General features: G+C 39.5%; 1 protein-coding gene across 2 annotated transcripts in view; it reads right to left on the reverse strand.

Moving 5' to 3' along the window:
• Positions 1-4,966: 4,966 nt before the first annotated feature.
• The window catches only part of ago4 (argonaute RISC component 4), a 68,798-nt gene continuing 59,535 nt past the window's right edge, over positions 4,967-14,229 (reverse strand). For both annotated transcript variants that reach the window (XM_078237899.1, XM_078237898.1), the window contains exons 17-19: positions 9,510-9,611; positions 9,030-9,229; positions 4,967-7,670 (exon numbers count right to left, since the gene is read on the reverse strand). In XM_078237899.1, coding sequence (XP_078094025.1) covers positions 7,562-7,670; positions 9,030-9,229; positions 9,510-9,611 — 411 coding nt within the window. In that variant the 3' untranslated portion in view covers positions 4,967-7,561. The remainder of the gene's footprint in view (positions 7,671-9,029; positions 9,230-9,509; positions 9,612-14,229) is intronic.

Here is a 14,229-nt window from a genome sequence, read left to right on the forward strand (position 1 = left end):
ATCACATATTGCACTGCTGCTGAGCTAAATGACCTTATTTTAAATTCAATCTTTGGCCCTCAACAAGTAGCTGGTTAGCACATTAACAATTGCCATGGTGGTGGTTTACTGTCAACTGCAACCGTTTGGTGGGCCTGGAATCTACCTTCAGCATTGTCCAGAGCGCAAATCAACATACGCTAATAAATATGTTGCAACCAATAGCAAAATAATGTAAAAAATATGAAGTTGATACACTTTAGAAATTCTGGCACAAAAATACCATTTTATTTTGTCACGTGAACACAAATTGTCCCTGCAGGCTAAAAATCATATTGCAGTACAGCTTTGCAATGCAATCAGCCAACATCTTTTAGCAATGTAGGGAAGGTTATCACACGTTATCCATACCTACAGCTCAGGAAAGTACCTCGTATTGGTAGACATACGCACAAAATCAAAAAAAAATCAATAAAAATCAAAACAGCACTTATCTAAACATCCGTATGGGAAGCAAAAACAATTTTTTCCAATTTTACTGAAGAACGCATACATTATACCAACAGCTTTTCCATGAACTACACACAAAATTGGTTACAGCAGAACTATGCAGCATAAAATGCTTTCAATGCAATTTTGTACAGCAAGGGCTGGAGCCTTAATACCATGGATTACCAGGCTAATTTACAGTACTGCTACTTACAAATGCCAGTATCCAATTCCTCTTTCTTGCATCCCCAAGAAAAATAAACCTAATTACCAATAAACCAGTTGAAGTAATGAATAAGAAAGTGACAGCATTTAGCATTAGGAATGAGCAAACTGCATTCTGATTTGGATGAATGTGCATCCTAAACATGCATTAATCAGATTTAAACTGGTAATGAACATAAACACCTACAATAAATGGCAGTGCATCAGATTAGATATCCAGTACTGTTCTAAGACAAAGAGCTGATTCAGGAAAGAGGAAAAAAAAGTGATTATTGCTGAGTGGCACTCTCTCTGGACAATTTATTAAAAACCATTATAGCCAATTTATCATAATGTCCACTCGTGACTTAGCGATCAGCAGCACTTTTCGCAATTAGAGATTTATACCAATAAGACAAAGTTTGCAAAACGGCAATATAAAAACCAGGACCAAATTTAATAGTTCCACACCATTATCTCTAAATTCATACAAAATTATGACCTGAATATTGCTTGCTGGTTAATATTAGGGGAACACCTACCATGGTGAGTCATTAGGTCTACTACCTGGTGTGGTAATAACCCATGCAGACCATGAAGGCTCCAGGTATGATCCCGATTCTGTGCCGTATTAGCTGCAGAATGATCACAGTTTGAAAGAAAAGAAACACTACCCAATGTTCCCACCAAATTCCCGACTGGTGATCCCTTTGGGAAGATGCACATCTGGACATAGTGGGGCCTGGTTTTCATCTCTCCAGATGGATGAAATAATCTGCGACACCATTGGGGGTTCTAGTTAAAAATATACATTTAGGCGAGTTACTCGAGGAACATTGCATTTATGGAAGCATACTCGAGCCTATGCTGTCGCCTTTCTGGAGAAAAATGGGAGCAAGACAAGCTAAATGGTGTTTTTTCTAAATTTATAATGCACAGTTCAGACAGACGGTTTTGGACAGATTAAGTTAGCAAGTTTCAGCACAGAATGAAAGCCCGTGGACAATAAAAGTCTGGCGGAGGGTTAATCAAAATGCAAAGCACAAAAGGTAGACCGATAGTTACAGACTTGTGTTTTTTATTGGGGAGGTGCAGGGGTGGTGGTAATAGAAAAGAACCAAAGTTTTTGTTTGTAAAATAAATCATCCCGTGGATGATGAACGACCTGCAATTTTGAAGAAATGGATTTTTGATTCGTAATGATACATCAATAATTTACTTAAAAATACTCCTAAAATTGCAGGACATTGGTTACATTTATTCAAATCTTTGGACAGCAGAGTAGCTTTCAAAATAGTGCACTTCAGTCATTCATCCAAATCATAATTCTGGTATTAACAGCATTTGAAATGTATTTTTTGTCAGTTCATGTGCAAACCAGATGCAACACTCAATTGCCAAGGCAGAGGAAAGTTACAAAATACATGTTACAGTAGCTATCAGTAAGCTACGGCTACCATGATGAAATCCACTAAACATGTCGTCCTTCTCGGTTATAAATAAAAACAAACACTTCTAGAGGTGGGGAGAAGACAGATAAGGAGAATTCTGAAAAATGAGGGCACATGGTAAGCTTCAAGCAGAATGGAATAAATGTGACAATGGTCATGGTAACACATCATTGAACAGACAAAATCTGACCAATAGCCAGAGCTGGTGAATCAGTAAGGGTGTAAACATTACAAAATGGTGAGGTTAGGAGTTTCTTTAGATTACAGAAGTGCAGAGGGCTGTCAATACATGAAAGGCTGTACCAGTAAGTGGTGGAATCAGTAATGGCTTTAGAGAAAAAAAATAGAAAGAGGAAAAAAAAGGTATGGGGACAAAGTGCAGAAGAATGGGACTAAATGAATAGTTCCGAGAACCTGTGCAGGCGTGATGGGTTGAATGGTGTCCTTCTGTGTGGTGAAATTCTTTCATTCAATGGCCATTAGGTGCAAAGTCATTGCAAATGTCTTACCTATTTCTGTTGGCTTCTAGAACCATGAAATTTTGTTCATATGCAAGACTATAAATTAGTACATCACCTCAACAAGTATTTCTCTAGTTAGCTTTAACAACATCATTCAAAACACGCTCAAGTTTCATGATCAGGCTTGGAGTTTCAGTACATAATGGATCAATAAAGTGACATACCATCCCAGAAATCCCTGCTGCAAGCAGTTTCAAATCAACTGGGTTTCTTTGAACTTGAAACTATTCTCCCGTTCTTTGCAGTACTGCATATATTAAACTCTCAGCATTAATTCCTATGCAAGCACTTATGCTTTCAGGCTAAGAGTGAGTGCATACAATGTTTTCACTCCCATGTTCAATGAGGTAATTATTTCATTGAGGTGGAAACATATCCAATTTGCTTCAGTTACAGTAAATTTAGCTGGTGGGAGATGCCATAATAAATAAAGTGACAGATAGTTTACCCATAATATTAGGAGTTACAACCTCAGAGGACACATTTTCTAGTAGTTCTGGGCATAAATAAACAACTGCAATTTTCCCTCAGCATAAAATGAAATTGATTTTGTATCCCTGAAATTTGTTCCAAAATGTGCATTACTGTATTCAGTTATTCAAATTCTGCTCACAAATGTCATTCACACTTGGAAAATAGCTATTTGAAAATGCCCCACCCCCTAACTCTAAATCACATTTGTCACATTCATACAAATAAGATGAAAATAAATTGCAGTTAGTCCCCACCACGAATAATGAAACCTCTACTGACCCAGCTACTCTTTAGATAAATCTCAGAACAATGACAATTTCAAATTGATATAGTCATATAGCTTATTCAAAAATTAATAGAAACAGAATATTGTAATGCAAAGTCCAAGCTGTCTGCATTATATAATCTTACATTTGCAAAAGCATTTGCATTCGAGAGTATGAATCCAATATTCCACAAATATACATTTCTATTACAATTAATAAAACTCATTAAAGAAAATATAAAATACACCCTGTATAAGGCGTGCCTCTCACTGAAGGGTTTGTATACTCCAAGATCTAAAGACTATCCATTGTTTTCGGGGATCTGAACAGCAATGTTTTAAACAAGAACTTTGAAAACTTATCCATAAAAATATTGTCCATAAAAATTATTAACAGCCTCTTCTTTCAAGCACCTTTGGCACCATCTAGTTGAAGCAATTTAGTCTGGAGGTACAGGTACCAGTAATCCTATGTGCCTCAGTTAAGAAATACTATAATGCTGGCTAGGTGAATTGGCTACAAAATGTAGGTGACTGAAAAGTATGAAGCTATCAGTTCTGCTGGTAAAGTTCATTGCAATAAGATTGCAAAGTGTGCTCGAGACAGAAGTCTTATTTCAAATGGTAAAATTAGTTGTCATTTAAAAGGGTGGACCTTTGAAAATGTTGTAGATATCATTACTCAAGCCCAGGCAAGTTTAAAAACACCACAATTCATAAAAAGGCGCACGTTTTTAAAAAAGTAAATAAGAGATAGAAACCCTATTTCAATCCCATCCCCCAAAAATGAATTGGTCTCTTTACTGATCCATTTATTGCCAGGGTCACATAACCACAGTAATCCTGTGGTTTTCTTTTTAAATACAGCAGCAATTTCGTGAGCAACATCACATTCAAAGTGAAAATTATAATGTAAAGCTGACCATAAAGATATCAGCTACCTGATTTAGAGCATTAAAAAAAATAAACCCTCAATGTTAGCCGTCACTAAGATCAGCTTTAAAAGAAACAACCCATGCTAATTTGCAAATGCCAAGATAAAGATTAAATGCAATGCCAGGCATGCATGGTAATGAAACACAGGTCAGTCACCAAGTTATAATGAATCATTTCAATTGTCAAGGACACGAGTCTTCTTTTGGTATTGTTTGTGGGGTCGGACAGAGAGAGGACATGTCCCCATTTCTTTCTTGCTCTGCCTCTTTTCATTTGGCTCACCTCCCCGTGTTGCCCCGTGTGGTGCCTTGCCCTTATATTGTGGTTTGTTGTCTTCTGGACCTTTTCCTTTTTATTACTGCTGTTAGTCTTTTCTTGTGTGGGGCAGTGGATAGGAGAGTACAAGGTATTTATAGTCCTCACGCAATGGACAATCTTGGCTGTTATCCTGAAAGCTAACATCTGTGTAACAGCCGAAAACCTTGAAAAAGGTATTTGTGGCCATTTGTTTGAAAGCAGTCAATAGTTATACTGGAGATAGTCTGATGGAAATATTTTTCTATATTAAAAACCTCCTTAGCACTACTTTCATCTATGGAATGTCAAAATGTATTGTGGAAAATTGACTTTTTGACAGAAATCTTTTTAAGGTGCAAGCAAACAAAGTAATTGCTTTATGGGGAGGGAAAGGTTGACAGCATGAAAGCAATCACAAGCTGATGCTTCTCAGTCTCAAATGTTCAATAAAACTTTTAACATTTAATTTAAACAGGATTTTGCTTTGGATTTCTTTGATTCCCTTATTAGCTGGTTTAAAAAATACAAAGTTTTGTTGCTCAGCTGGAATACTGATGTGCTGCTTATCCCCATTTTTAAAAAAGGTTCACAAGCCATGTAAAATTGTAGTCTAAAACCAGGATGCAGAATCACATTATGAATCAGTTTTTCTGCCAAGACTCTTCTGAATTGGACGACAGGATATAAAAGGAAGGCCGTGTTTCATCATCCACACATTCCAGTGACTTCTCCTCCTTTACAGTTTGCTTGTCCTACTTTTGAACATATTGCACAAGAAAGTTTCAAACACAATAAGGAACACAAAGTATGCACAACTTAAAATAAAACAAAATTACGGCCTGATTATGAATCGTGATGTCTCTCACAAAAGGATCCAATTTGTACCATAGTATTATACCCAATGTCTCAGCCTCCTTCCCAGTATAGCAAGTTGTATCTTTCTTACCCAAACTATAAAGTGATCTTGGACAGTCCAGCTGGCAGAAGCCCCAAAGTAAATACAGTCAAGTATTTTTCAAGCACCATAACAGTTTCTGCAACTTTTCTGCTTCCATAACCTATCAAGTAGGCACCTGAAGGCTACTGTACTGGAAACTCAAATGCAGCAAAAATAGGTACTTAAAAGATTCTGAAATTGACAAACAAAAAAATAAGACCTGACAATTACAATTTATAATTCTGCATATAAAGTTCAAGAACGCTTTTTTCAAAATATCCAAGTACAGTACACTCCACATAACGTATGCAGTTCTACTGAGTCTTTTGCTAATTACAGTTTTACTTTTGTTATATGCAAGTCTAATTTGAGGATTTTTTTTTCCATATGACATTTCTACCTCTTTCAACTATGGATTAAGATTTTACGGTAAAAATCACATTAAAACTTTTAGTGCAAAATGCCTTTAAAAAAAATTGAAATTCACTCTCTAGTACCAGGGATGGAATTTATCAGTGGCAGCTTGGGTAGATTGCCATACTATAAATTAGGATTGTCATGGCAAAAAGATGTCAAACTAATAACTTGAATTGACAATCTAAGATTTACAAAACCTCCAATCTTTGACCGGCAGATTAATCAAAATAGCCAATCGTAGGAAATACGTTGTTGTTGGTGTAGCACAGATGGGTGAACTAACTGGGGATGGACAGTCCAGCTGGCCTTACTACAAAAGGAATAGAATGGTCAGATCACCAAAAAGATAACAGTAGCGCACCCATTATCAGTGCAAACAAACCTAGAGTTAGGCATCTCACACATCTCAGGATATTTGCAAATGTTCACAGCAAAACATTTTGAAAGCATACAATAAAAACATGAAATGTTGGAGATATTCAGCAGGCCCGGCAGCATCTTTGGGAGAAACAGGGTTAATGTTTCAGGTCAATGACCTTGGGCGGGATTCTTCAGCCGTTCACATGGCAGAGTGCCAAATTCTCCATTCTCATTGGCAGCGACGGTGGGCCGTGAACAGCTGGAGAATTCCGGCTCTTGTATCAAAACTGGGGGGAAAAAAATTGTTAGCTTTACCTAGTTCTGATGAAAGGTTATCAACTTGAAATGTCAACTCTGTTCTCTTACCACAGACACTGCCTGACCTGCTAAGTACTTTCAGCATTTCCTGTTGTCATTTCAGATTTCCAACATCTGCAGTATTCTGCTTTTCGACTTTGGAATCATAATTCGTTAAAATGGTTCACTTTATGCTTATATACAGTTAAACCTCCCTTTAATTCCTAGCATAAAACTCTAGTATTTTTAACCAACTTCAATCTCTCTGAAGCTACGAAGTCATGAGGAGTACAAACCTTGCCAAGTCAATAACTCTTTTGACATTATCTGAGTGCATAATAATAGGGTTTGCCTGTACTTGTATAGTTTGGAAACACTTGCCCCTTTACAGCTGTATAAATTTCAAGAGTTCCCTTTGAAACTTTTGCACAATAGACATACTCAAAACTATCTATAAAGTATCCCTAATGTTCATTTTCACACTCGCATACCCACATCAGTCTGTTTGTAAAAGATTAAAAATAGATGGGAGTTTTACAACAGTATTACCTCGTATAAACAGAGAAAGAAAACACACAATATCAAAACTTGCTACTGAATGTAGTAACACCCAAAGTCATTCATGCATATTTTCCTTAGGATGTTCGGCCTTGGTGCCTTGAGGTAAAAAATATAAAATCAGTACAGTGGAAAAAGCCACCAGTATTGTCCTTGTATAGTGCTTCTGATAGACTTTGAAGAACAATGGCTCATTTCTCTGTGCATTTAAATCCTTATGAGCAAATGAGTCATTCAGTGCGTTGCATCCTATTCGCTGGTAGACTGCGGTCTGAAACCAGCTTGGCCCTCAAGAGTTTGTTTAAAAAAATTAGCACTAAGTAAGGACGTTTTAGAACGGCACAGTATGCTGCAAAATCGCTGGAAACTTCAGGTTTTATGCAAAATACATTGTATGCTGAGTATCATGGTGGACTTGTACAGCCTTGGCAAGTGCCAGTGGATCCCGTCCATTACTCTGTCCAGAAATGTGGCTTCCTTCAGCACTGTAAAGATTAAAGAATTAATTTTAAATATACGTTGCATCAAAAATGTTTTAGAGTTTTGATCCAGTATGGGTGTATCATGCACATGTTGGGCAATACATTAATGTTCTCTATTTCAGAACTAGTTCTTCAAAGTGAAACATTTAGCTTTTAATGTATAATCCTCATTAAAGGGTTCCAATCATCTTACTGCTACTACAACATTAAGTAATTTCTAAAGACTCAATCAACCAATATCGGTCTAATGTCACAGCAACCAAATACTTTTTTTTTCATTCTTCAGATGAAAAAAGAAATATCAAACATAAAATAAACATGACTGAATGCTGTGCTTTTCAATTGTGGCTCATATAGTTAACTTGTGGCAGTTAACAAGTTCAATACTCAAGAATCACCCAAAATTGGAGATTTTCTTTTTAAGCTGAAAAAACCCTCAACAGCAACCACGAAGGAGAATGTGGTTCCTTCCTTGTCTACAATGGAGAACAAAGTTTGTTTGATAATCAAAAGGGGAGTTTGGTGAATTCTGTTCTATTTAGTGCAGTATTTGCACCTGGGCAGAAATGCCATTTCAGGCACCCGGGCTGTTTTTCACTTTCACTTGGGTCTGCAGTAAAATTAGGTCAGGGGCCCATCACCATCTGATGTTATACCCCTGACCTGGCTGCTATTATGTGTTAGCAGATTTTACCTATTGGAAAATACCCAGCCCCAGCTTATTTTCAAGCTAAAAGGTACACACATGATAAGTGAAGAAACTGCAAATGCCCATCATGCCACAACAAAATTCAAAACAAAAAATTAAGTAATCAATGATTTGAAACCATACAAGTATATGACTTCTTAAAGCCCTTGCATATTGGTGTCAATGATTTTTAAAGTCGTTTCTTACACAGTTGGCAACATACCTAAAGAAAATTACTAAAGCAATTTTTGGGATTGCCAAGGCTGAACAAAACCTGTGCTTCAGGAACTGGTGGCACAAACCTCCAATGACCCCAAAATAAAAAAGGGAACAGCCTCAATAAGAACTATAGTGGCAATTACTTTTAAAAGGCACAATGTTCTTTCAATTTTCCTTACTCCAATGTTCTTTTTCATTCAGGAAGGTGGTACGCAGGAGAGGGGCCAAATTTGATTACCTTTTTCATCATATACTTTGCACTGTCTGTAACATCTTATAACTCAAAATTTTGAACTCTAAACCAAAGGTCAAAAATTGAACTCCAGTTAATATCCAAATGGTTAATTTAACTCTACATACATGGATGCCAGAAAAATACAACCAGCAACTGGGTTAATTAAGTGAAGTTGTATCAAAAATGGAGAAATCAATTTTTCACTAGGCCACTATTTTACCTGTCATGATCTTTGTCCACAAGATGATATCTTGCTCTGAATGCAACCAGTCTGGCATAATATGCTGGTGCAGGAATCGAGACAGAACGAGTGCACCGCACATAAGTGTGACACAGCTGATAGGTCAGGAGCTGCAATTCATCAGCTGAGAAACAGTTGTCATCCCACAAGACGTGGTAGTGTGAAGGACGGCTGGTACCCTGAGAATACAAACAAAATGAGATTAATATTTGTGACGATGGAGACAGAGAAAATTCCTGACATTCTCACTCGGTAGAGTCTGAAAATGAAACACGCGTGTCAAAGAAGATTCACTAATTTTTCAGAGAGTCAGAGCAGTAGACTGCTGAAGCACACAAGTGAAAGCTTACAAAAAGAGTGAATTGCTGCACTCATCTCTGCCTAACCATTGAAAAGTAAAGTCCAGGAATTTTCAAACAATTTTACAATATCAAAAGATGGTGGCAGAATTTACTGTACCTGAATTCCTGCATGACTACAAAGGTAGAAATCAAACTCGGAGGGATGGGTGATGGTGCTGTCAACAGTGGTGCCAGCAGGGACATTGCCACTTTTACCCACCTGTCAATTGAATAATAACCTGAATTATAACAGAGGTTACAGAAAAACAAAAAGCTACAAATGACCACAAACAGGGTTACTGAAAAAAGTAACTGAAATTTATAGTTTCTTTTACAACAAGATATCCCAAAGCATTTTGTAAGTACTTTTGAAGTTTTGTAACTGCTGCAATACAAAAAAAAATACTCTTTCACGGGATGTGAGCACTGCTGGCTACCATCTCTAATTGCCCTCCAATAGGTGGTGCTGAACCACTTTCTTGAACTGCTGTAATCCACGTGGTGTAGCTATACCCACAATGCTGTAGGTTTCGACTCAGCAACAGTACAGCGCAGCAATATAGTTGCAAGTCAGGATGTTGTGTGGCATGGAGGGCACCCTGCAGGTGGTGGTAGTCCCATGCATCTGTAGCCCTTGTCCTTCTAGGTGGAAGAGTCTGCAAGGTTGGAATGTGCTGTTGAAGCAGTCTTGGCAAGTTGCTGCACTGCACCTTGTAGATGGTGCACATTGCTGACTGCCAGTAGTGGAGGGAGTGAATGTTTAAGGTGAATGGGATGCCATCAAGCAACATTTGTTCTAGAAAGTGTCAAGCTTCCTGACTGTTATTGGAGCTGCACTCACCCAGACAAGTGAACAGTATTTCATCAGACTCCTCACTTCTGCCTTGTAGATGGTGGACAGGTCTTGAGAAGTCAGGTGGCGAGCTGCTCGCCACAGAATTCTCAACCTTTGACTTGCTCTTGTAGTATTTATATGGCTGGTCCAGTTCACTTTATACACCAAGTCTGAATATTGTCTACATCTTGCGGTACATGAACACGAACAACTTCAGTACTTGAGCAGTCTTAAAAAGTGAGCATTGTGCAGTCATCTGTGAACATCCCTACTTTTGACCTTATGATGGAAGGAAGGTCATAGATGAAGCAGCTAATGGTTGTCTAGGATATTACACTGAGATACTCCAGCAGCAACGTCCTGGGGCTTAGATGACTGACCTTCAACAACCACAGTTGGTACGACTCCAACCAGAGGAGAGTTTCCCCCAGATCCGAGTGCTCCTTGCTGCCACACTCAGTCAAATGCTACCTTGATATCAAGGAAAGTTACTCTCACCTTTCAACTTCAACTTGTTCATGTTTGGATCAAGACTATTATGAAAATTATACTTCCCTTGCTGGGGAGCAGAGATCAGAAATTTCAACACTGGACAGACCTTGTACTTTCCGCACATGCATAGATCAGGAGTGGGCTGCAGATGCACAGTTCTAGCACAAGAACCTGGGTCTGGAGACTAGGGTCAGAGTTCCATGGCAGACTAATGTCCCATGGGATAGGGAGAGGTCCTAAAAGAAGCCCCTGGTATGGGACAGAGACGGGCCCCATTTATGAAAAAAAAAGAGAAACACGTTACAAAAAGTAAAAGGGAGGTGGGGACCAGAATTTAAGTGACGAAGGCAGCCGAAGGTTGGTGACTCTTTCTATGATATATCGGCATTGGAGGCAGTCCTGAGAAGGTTCACGAGTTTGTTCCTGGAAATGGAGGGACCACCTTATCAGAAGTTGAGTAGGTTGGAACTGTACTTATTGGAGTTTATAAGAATAAGAGGTGACCTTTTTAAGACATATAGGATTCTCAGGGGCTTGACAGGGTAGAGCTGAGAGGTTAGTTTCCCCTAATGGGAGCGTCTAGGTATGGAGATGCCGGTGTTGGACTGGGGTAAGCACAGTAAGAAGTCTCACAACACCAGGTTAAAGTCCAACCAGGTTTATTTGGTAGCACAAGCCACAAGTCTAGGATCAGAGGGCATAATCTCAGATAATGGGGTTGCCCATTTAAGACCAAGGTGAGAAGGAATTTTATTCTCTCAGAGGGCAGCAAATCTGTGGAATTCTTTACCTCAGAGGGCTGTAGATGCTGGGTCATTAAGTATGTTCAATGCTCAGATAGACAGATTTTTAAAATCAGTAAGGGAATCAAGGGATATGGGGATAAGGCAGGGGTCACATCAAATTAGTCACGATCTCATTGAATAGCGGAGCAGTCTCAATGGGCCAAATGGCCTACTTCTGCTCCTATGTCTTGTGGTCTTAGTTACCCTACAGGTGCAGTAGCCTTCTGCTTGGTACAGCTGAAAATCTGAAGTTGTGCCTGTAATTTGAGTATACACTCAGGACTCAGGGGAACAGAACCTTGAGACACGAGACTGAAACCCTGCTAAGTGGGCCACTGTCGATGACATCATAGTCTGGTAAAGGGCTCAAGAGAAGCCCCAAAGTCCAAGAAGGCTGCTGAAGGTTGGTGATTTCATGCTATGAGCCATTGGGGCAAAGGTCCTCCTTCGGAGTGGTAGTGTTCTGCTCAGTGCGGCCAAAGAGCTGAAATTATGTTTGCCAGTTGGTGCTGGAGGGTAGACTCGGAAATCCAGAGGACGGAAGCTCGGGAGACGAGATTGAAACCCTGCAAGGTGGGCTGTTGTTGAACCCATCCGAGTTGGAGTGACCTTTGGAGAGAATTCCAAGGCAAGATCTTTGATGGTGAAGACCGGAAACCCTTGAGGAACAGAGTTTCAGTGGGATTGACTGACTCACAGCTTTACTGATGTCTGGGTGGATTGTTGAGAAATCCAAGGTGTGTGTTTTGGTCACCATTTGATTTATTGTGCAGTGTGGTGTGCTCAATTGCAGTTTGCCTGTTAATTCACATATACTCTTCAGGGTTACTATAAGGTACAAGATAGATTCTGACCAAGTATAGTAAAGTTTATTATGCTTTTTTAAAAACCTGTGGAATCTGATGGCTTTCTTCACTGAGCAAATGTCTTAAATCTCAAACTTTGTCTACTTTAAACAAAATGTTAACTGAATCCTACCAACTTGGGGATCCGGCCAAGGATCATAACTCTGCAATGAGGTCAGGAGCTGAGTGGCCTTGACGGAACCCAAACTGGGCATCCGAGTAGGTTATTGCAGTGTAAATGCTGCTCGATAGCACCGTCAACGATACCTTACAGATCTAATCTACATGCAGCAGGGTTCAGATAATCTGTTTCAGCAAATGTTGTTTTGAGGGATAAATATTGATTTGGCACTGCCCTGCTCTTCTTCAAAGTGCCATGAGATTTTTAGGTCTACAGGACGGTGCTGATGGGGCTTCTGTTTCACATCTCATTCCAAAGCCAGCACTTCAGACAATGCAGCAATCCCTTAGTGCGGCACTCTTGTCTGCATAGATTACGTGCTGAAATGTCTGGAGTGGAATTTGAACCCACAATCTTCTGCTTCGAGTGAGTGTGAGACGAGAAAAAAATTGATTTTCACATGAAAGATTTACATCAAAATTGCTAAAATCTACTGATGAAACCTCTGTTGCAAAGAACCTTGTTTCATATTCAAAAATAATACCCAAGAGGATCTTAAACCACACAAGTACAATTGAACAAGTTAGCCCATCAGAGCAGAAAGATTTCAGTGTGCTTAATCTCATGACCGATGAGTAGAAGCAATGTAGCCAACAAGTACATGAAAATTTCTACCCTCATTTGATTTATTGTCACATGTATTAATATACAGTGAAAAGTATTATTTCTTGCGTGCTATACAGACAAAGCATACTGTTCATAGAGAAGGAAAGGAGGGAGTGCAGAATGTAGTGTTACAGTCATAGCTAGGGTGTAGGGAAAGATCAACTTAATGCGAAGTAGGTCCATTCAAAACTCTGATGGCAGCAGGGAAGAAGCTGTTCTTGAGTCGGTTGGTATGTGTCCTCAGATTTTTGTATCTTTTTCCGGAAGGAAGAAGGTGGAAGAGAGTATTTCCAGGGGGAGCGGGGTCCTTAATTATGCTGGCTGCTTTTCCAAGACAGCGGGAAGTGTAGACAGTGTCAACGGGTGGAGGCTGGTTTGCGTGATAGACTGGGCTTCGTTCACGACCTTTATAGTTTCTTTATAGCCTTCCGTGAAAGCTGAGGCGTTGGTGGGCTTTCTTAACTATAGTGTCAGCATGGGGGGGACCAGGACAGGTTGTTGATGATCTGGACACCTAAAAATTTGAAGCTCTCAACCATTTCTACTTTGTCCTCATTGATTCAGACTGGAGGCATGTCCTCCACTGCGCTTCCTGAAGTCGATGACAATCTCATTCATTTTGTTGACATTGAGGGAGAGATTATTGTCGTCGCACCAGTTCACCAGATTCTCCATCTCTTTCCTGTACTCTGTCTCATCATTGTTTGAGATCCGACTCACTACGATGGTGCCATCAGCAAACTTGAAAATTGAGTTGGAGGGAAATTTGATCACACAGTCATAGGTGTATAAGAAATATAGTAAGGGGCTGAGGCTACAGCCTCGTAGGGCACTGATGTTGAGGATGATCGTGGAAGAGGTGTTGTTGCCTAACATTACTGATTGCGATCTGTGGGTTTGGAAGTTTAGGATCCAGTTGCAGAGGGAGGAGCCGAGGCCCAGGCCACGGAGCTTGGAGATGAGTTTCGTAGGAATAATGGTGTTGAAGGCTGAGCGATAGCCAATAAATAGGAGTCTGACATAGGTGTCTTTGTTATCTAGGTGTTCCAGGATTGACGGAAGGGCCAGGGAGATGGCGTCTGCCATGGACCTGT

Source organism: Mustelus asterias, chromosome 21, assembly GCF_964213995.1.
Source record: "Mustelus asterias chromosome 21, sMusAst1.hap1.1, whole genome shotgun sequence".
In the NCBI taxonomy this organism is placed as follows: domain Eukaryota; kingdom Metazoa; phylum Chordata; class Chondrichthyes; order Carcharhiniformes; family Triakidae; genus Mustelus; species Mustelus asterias.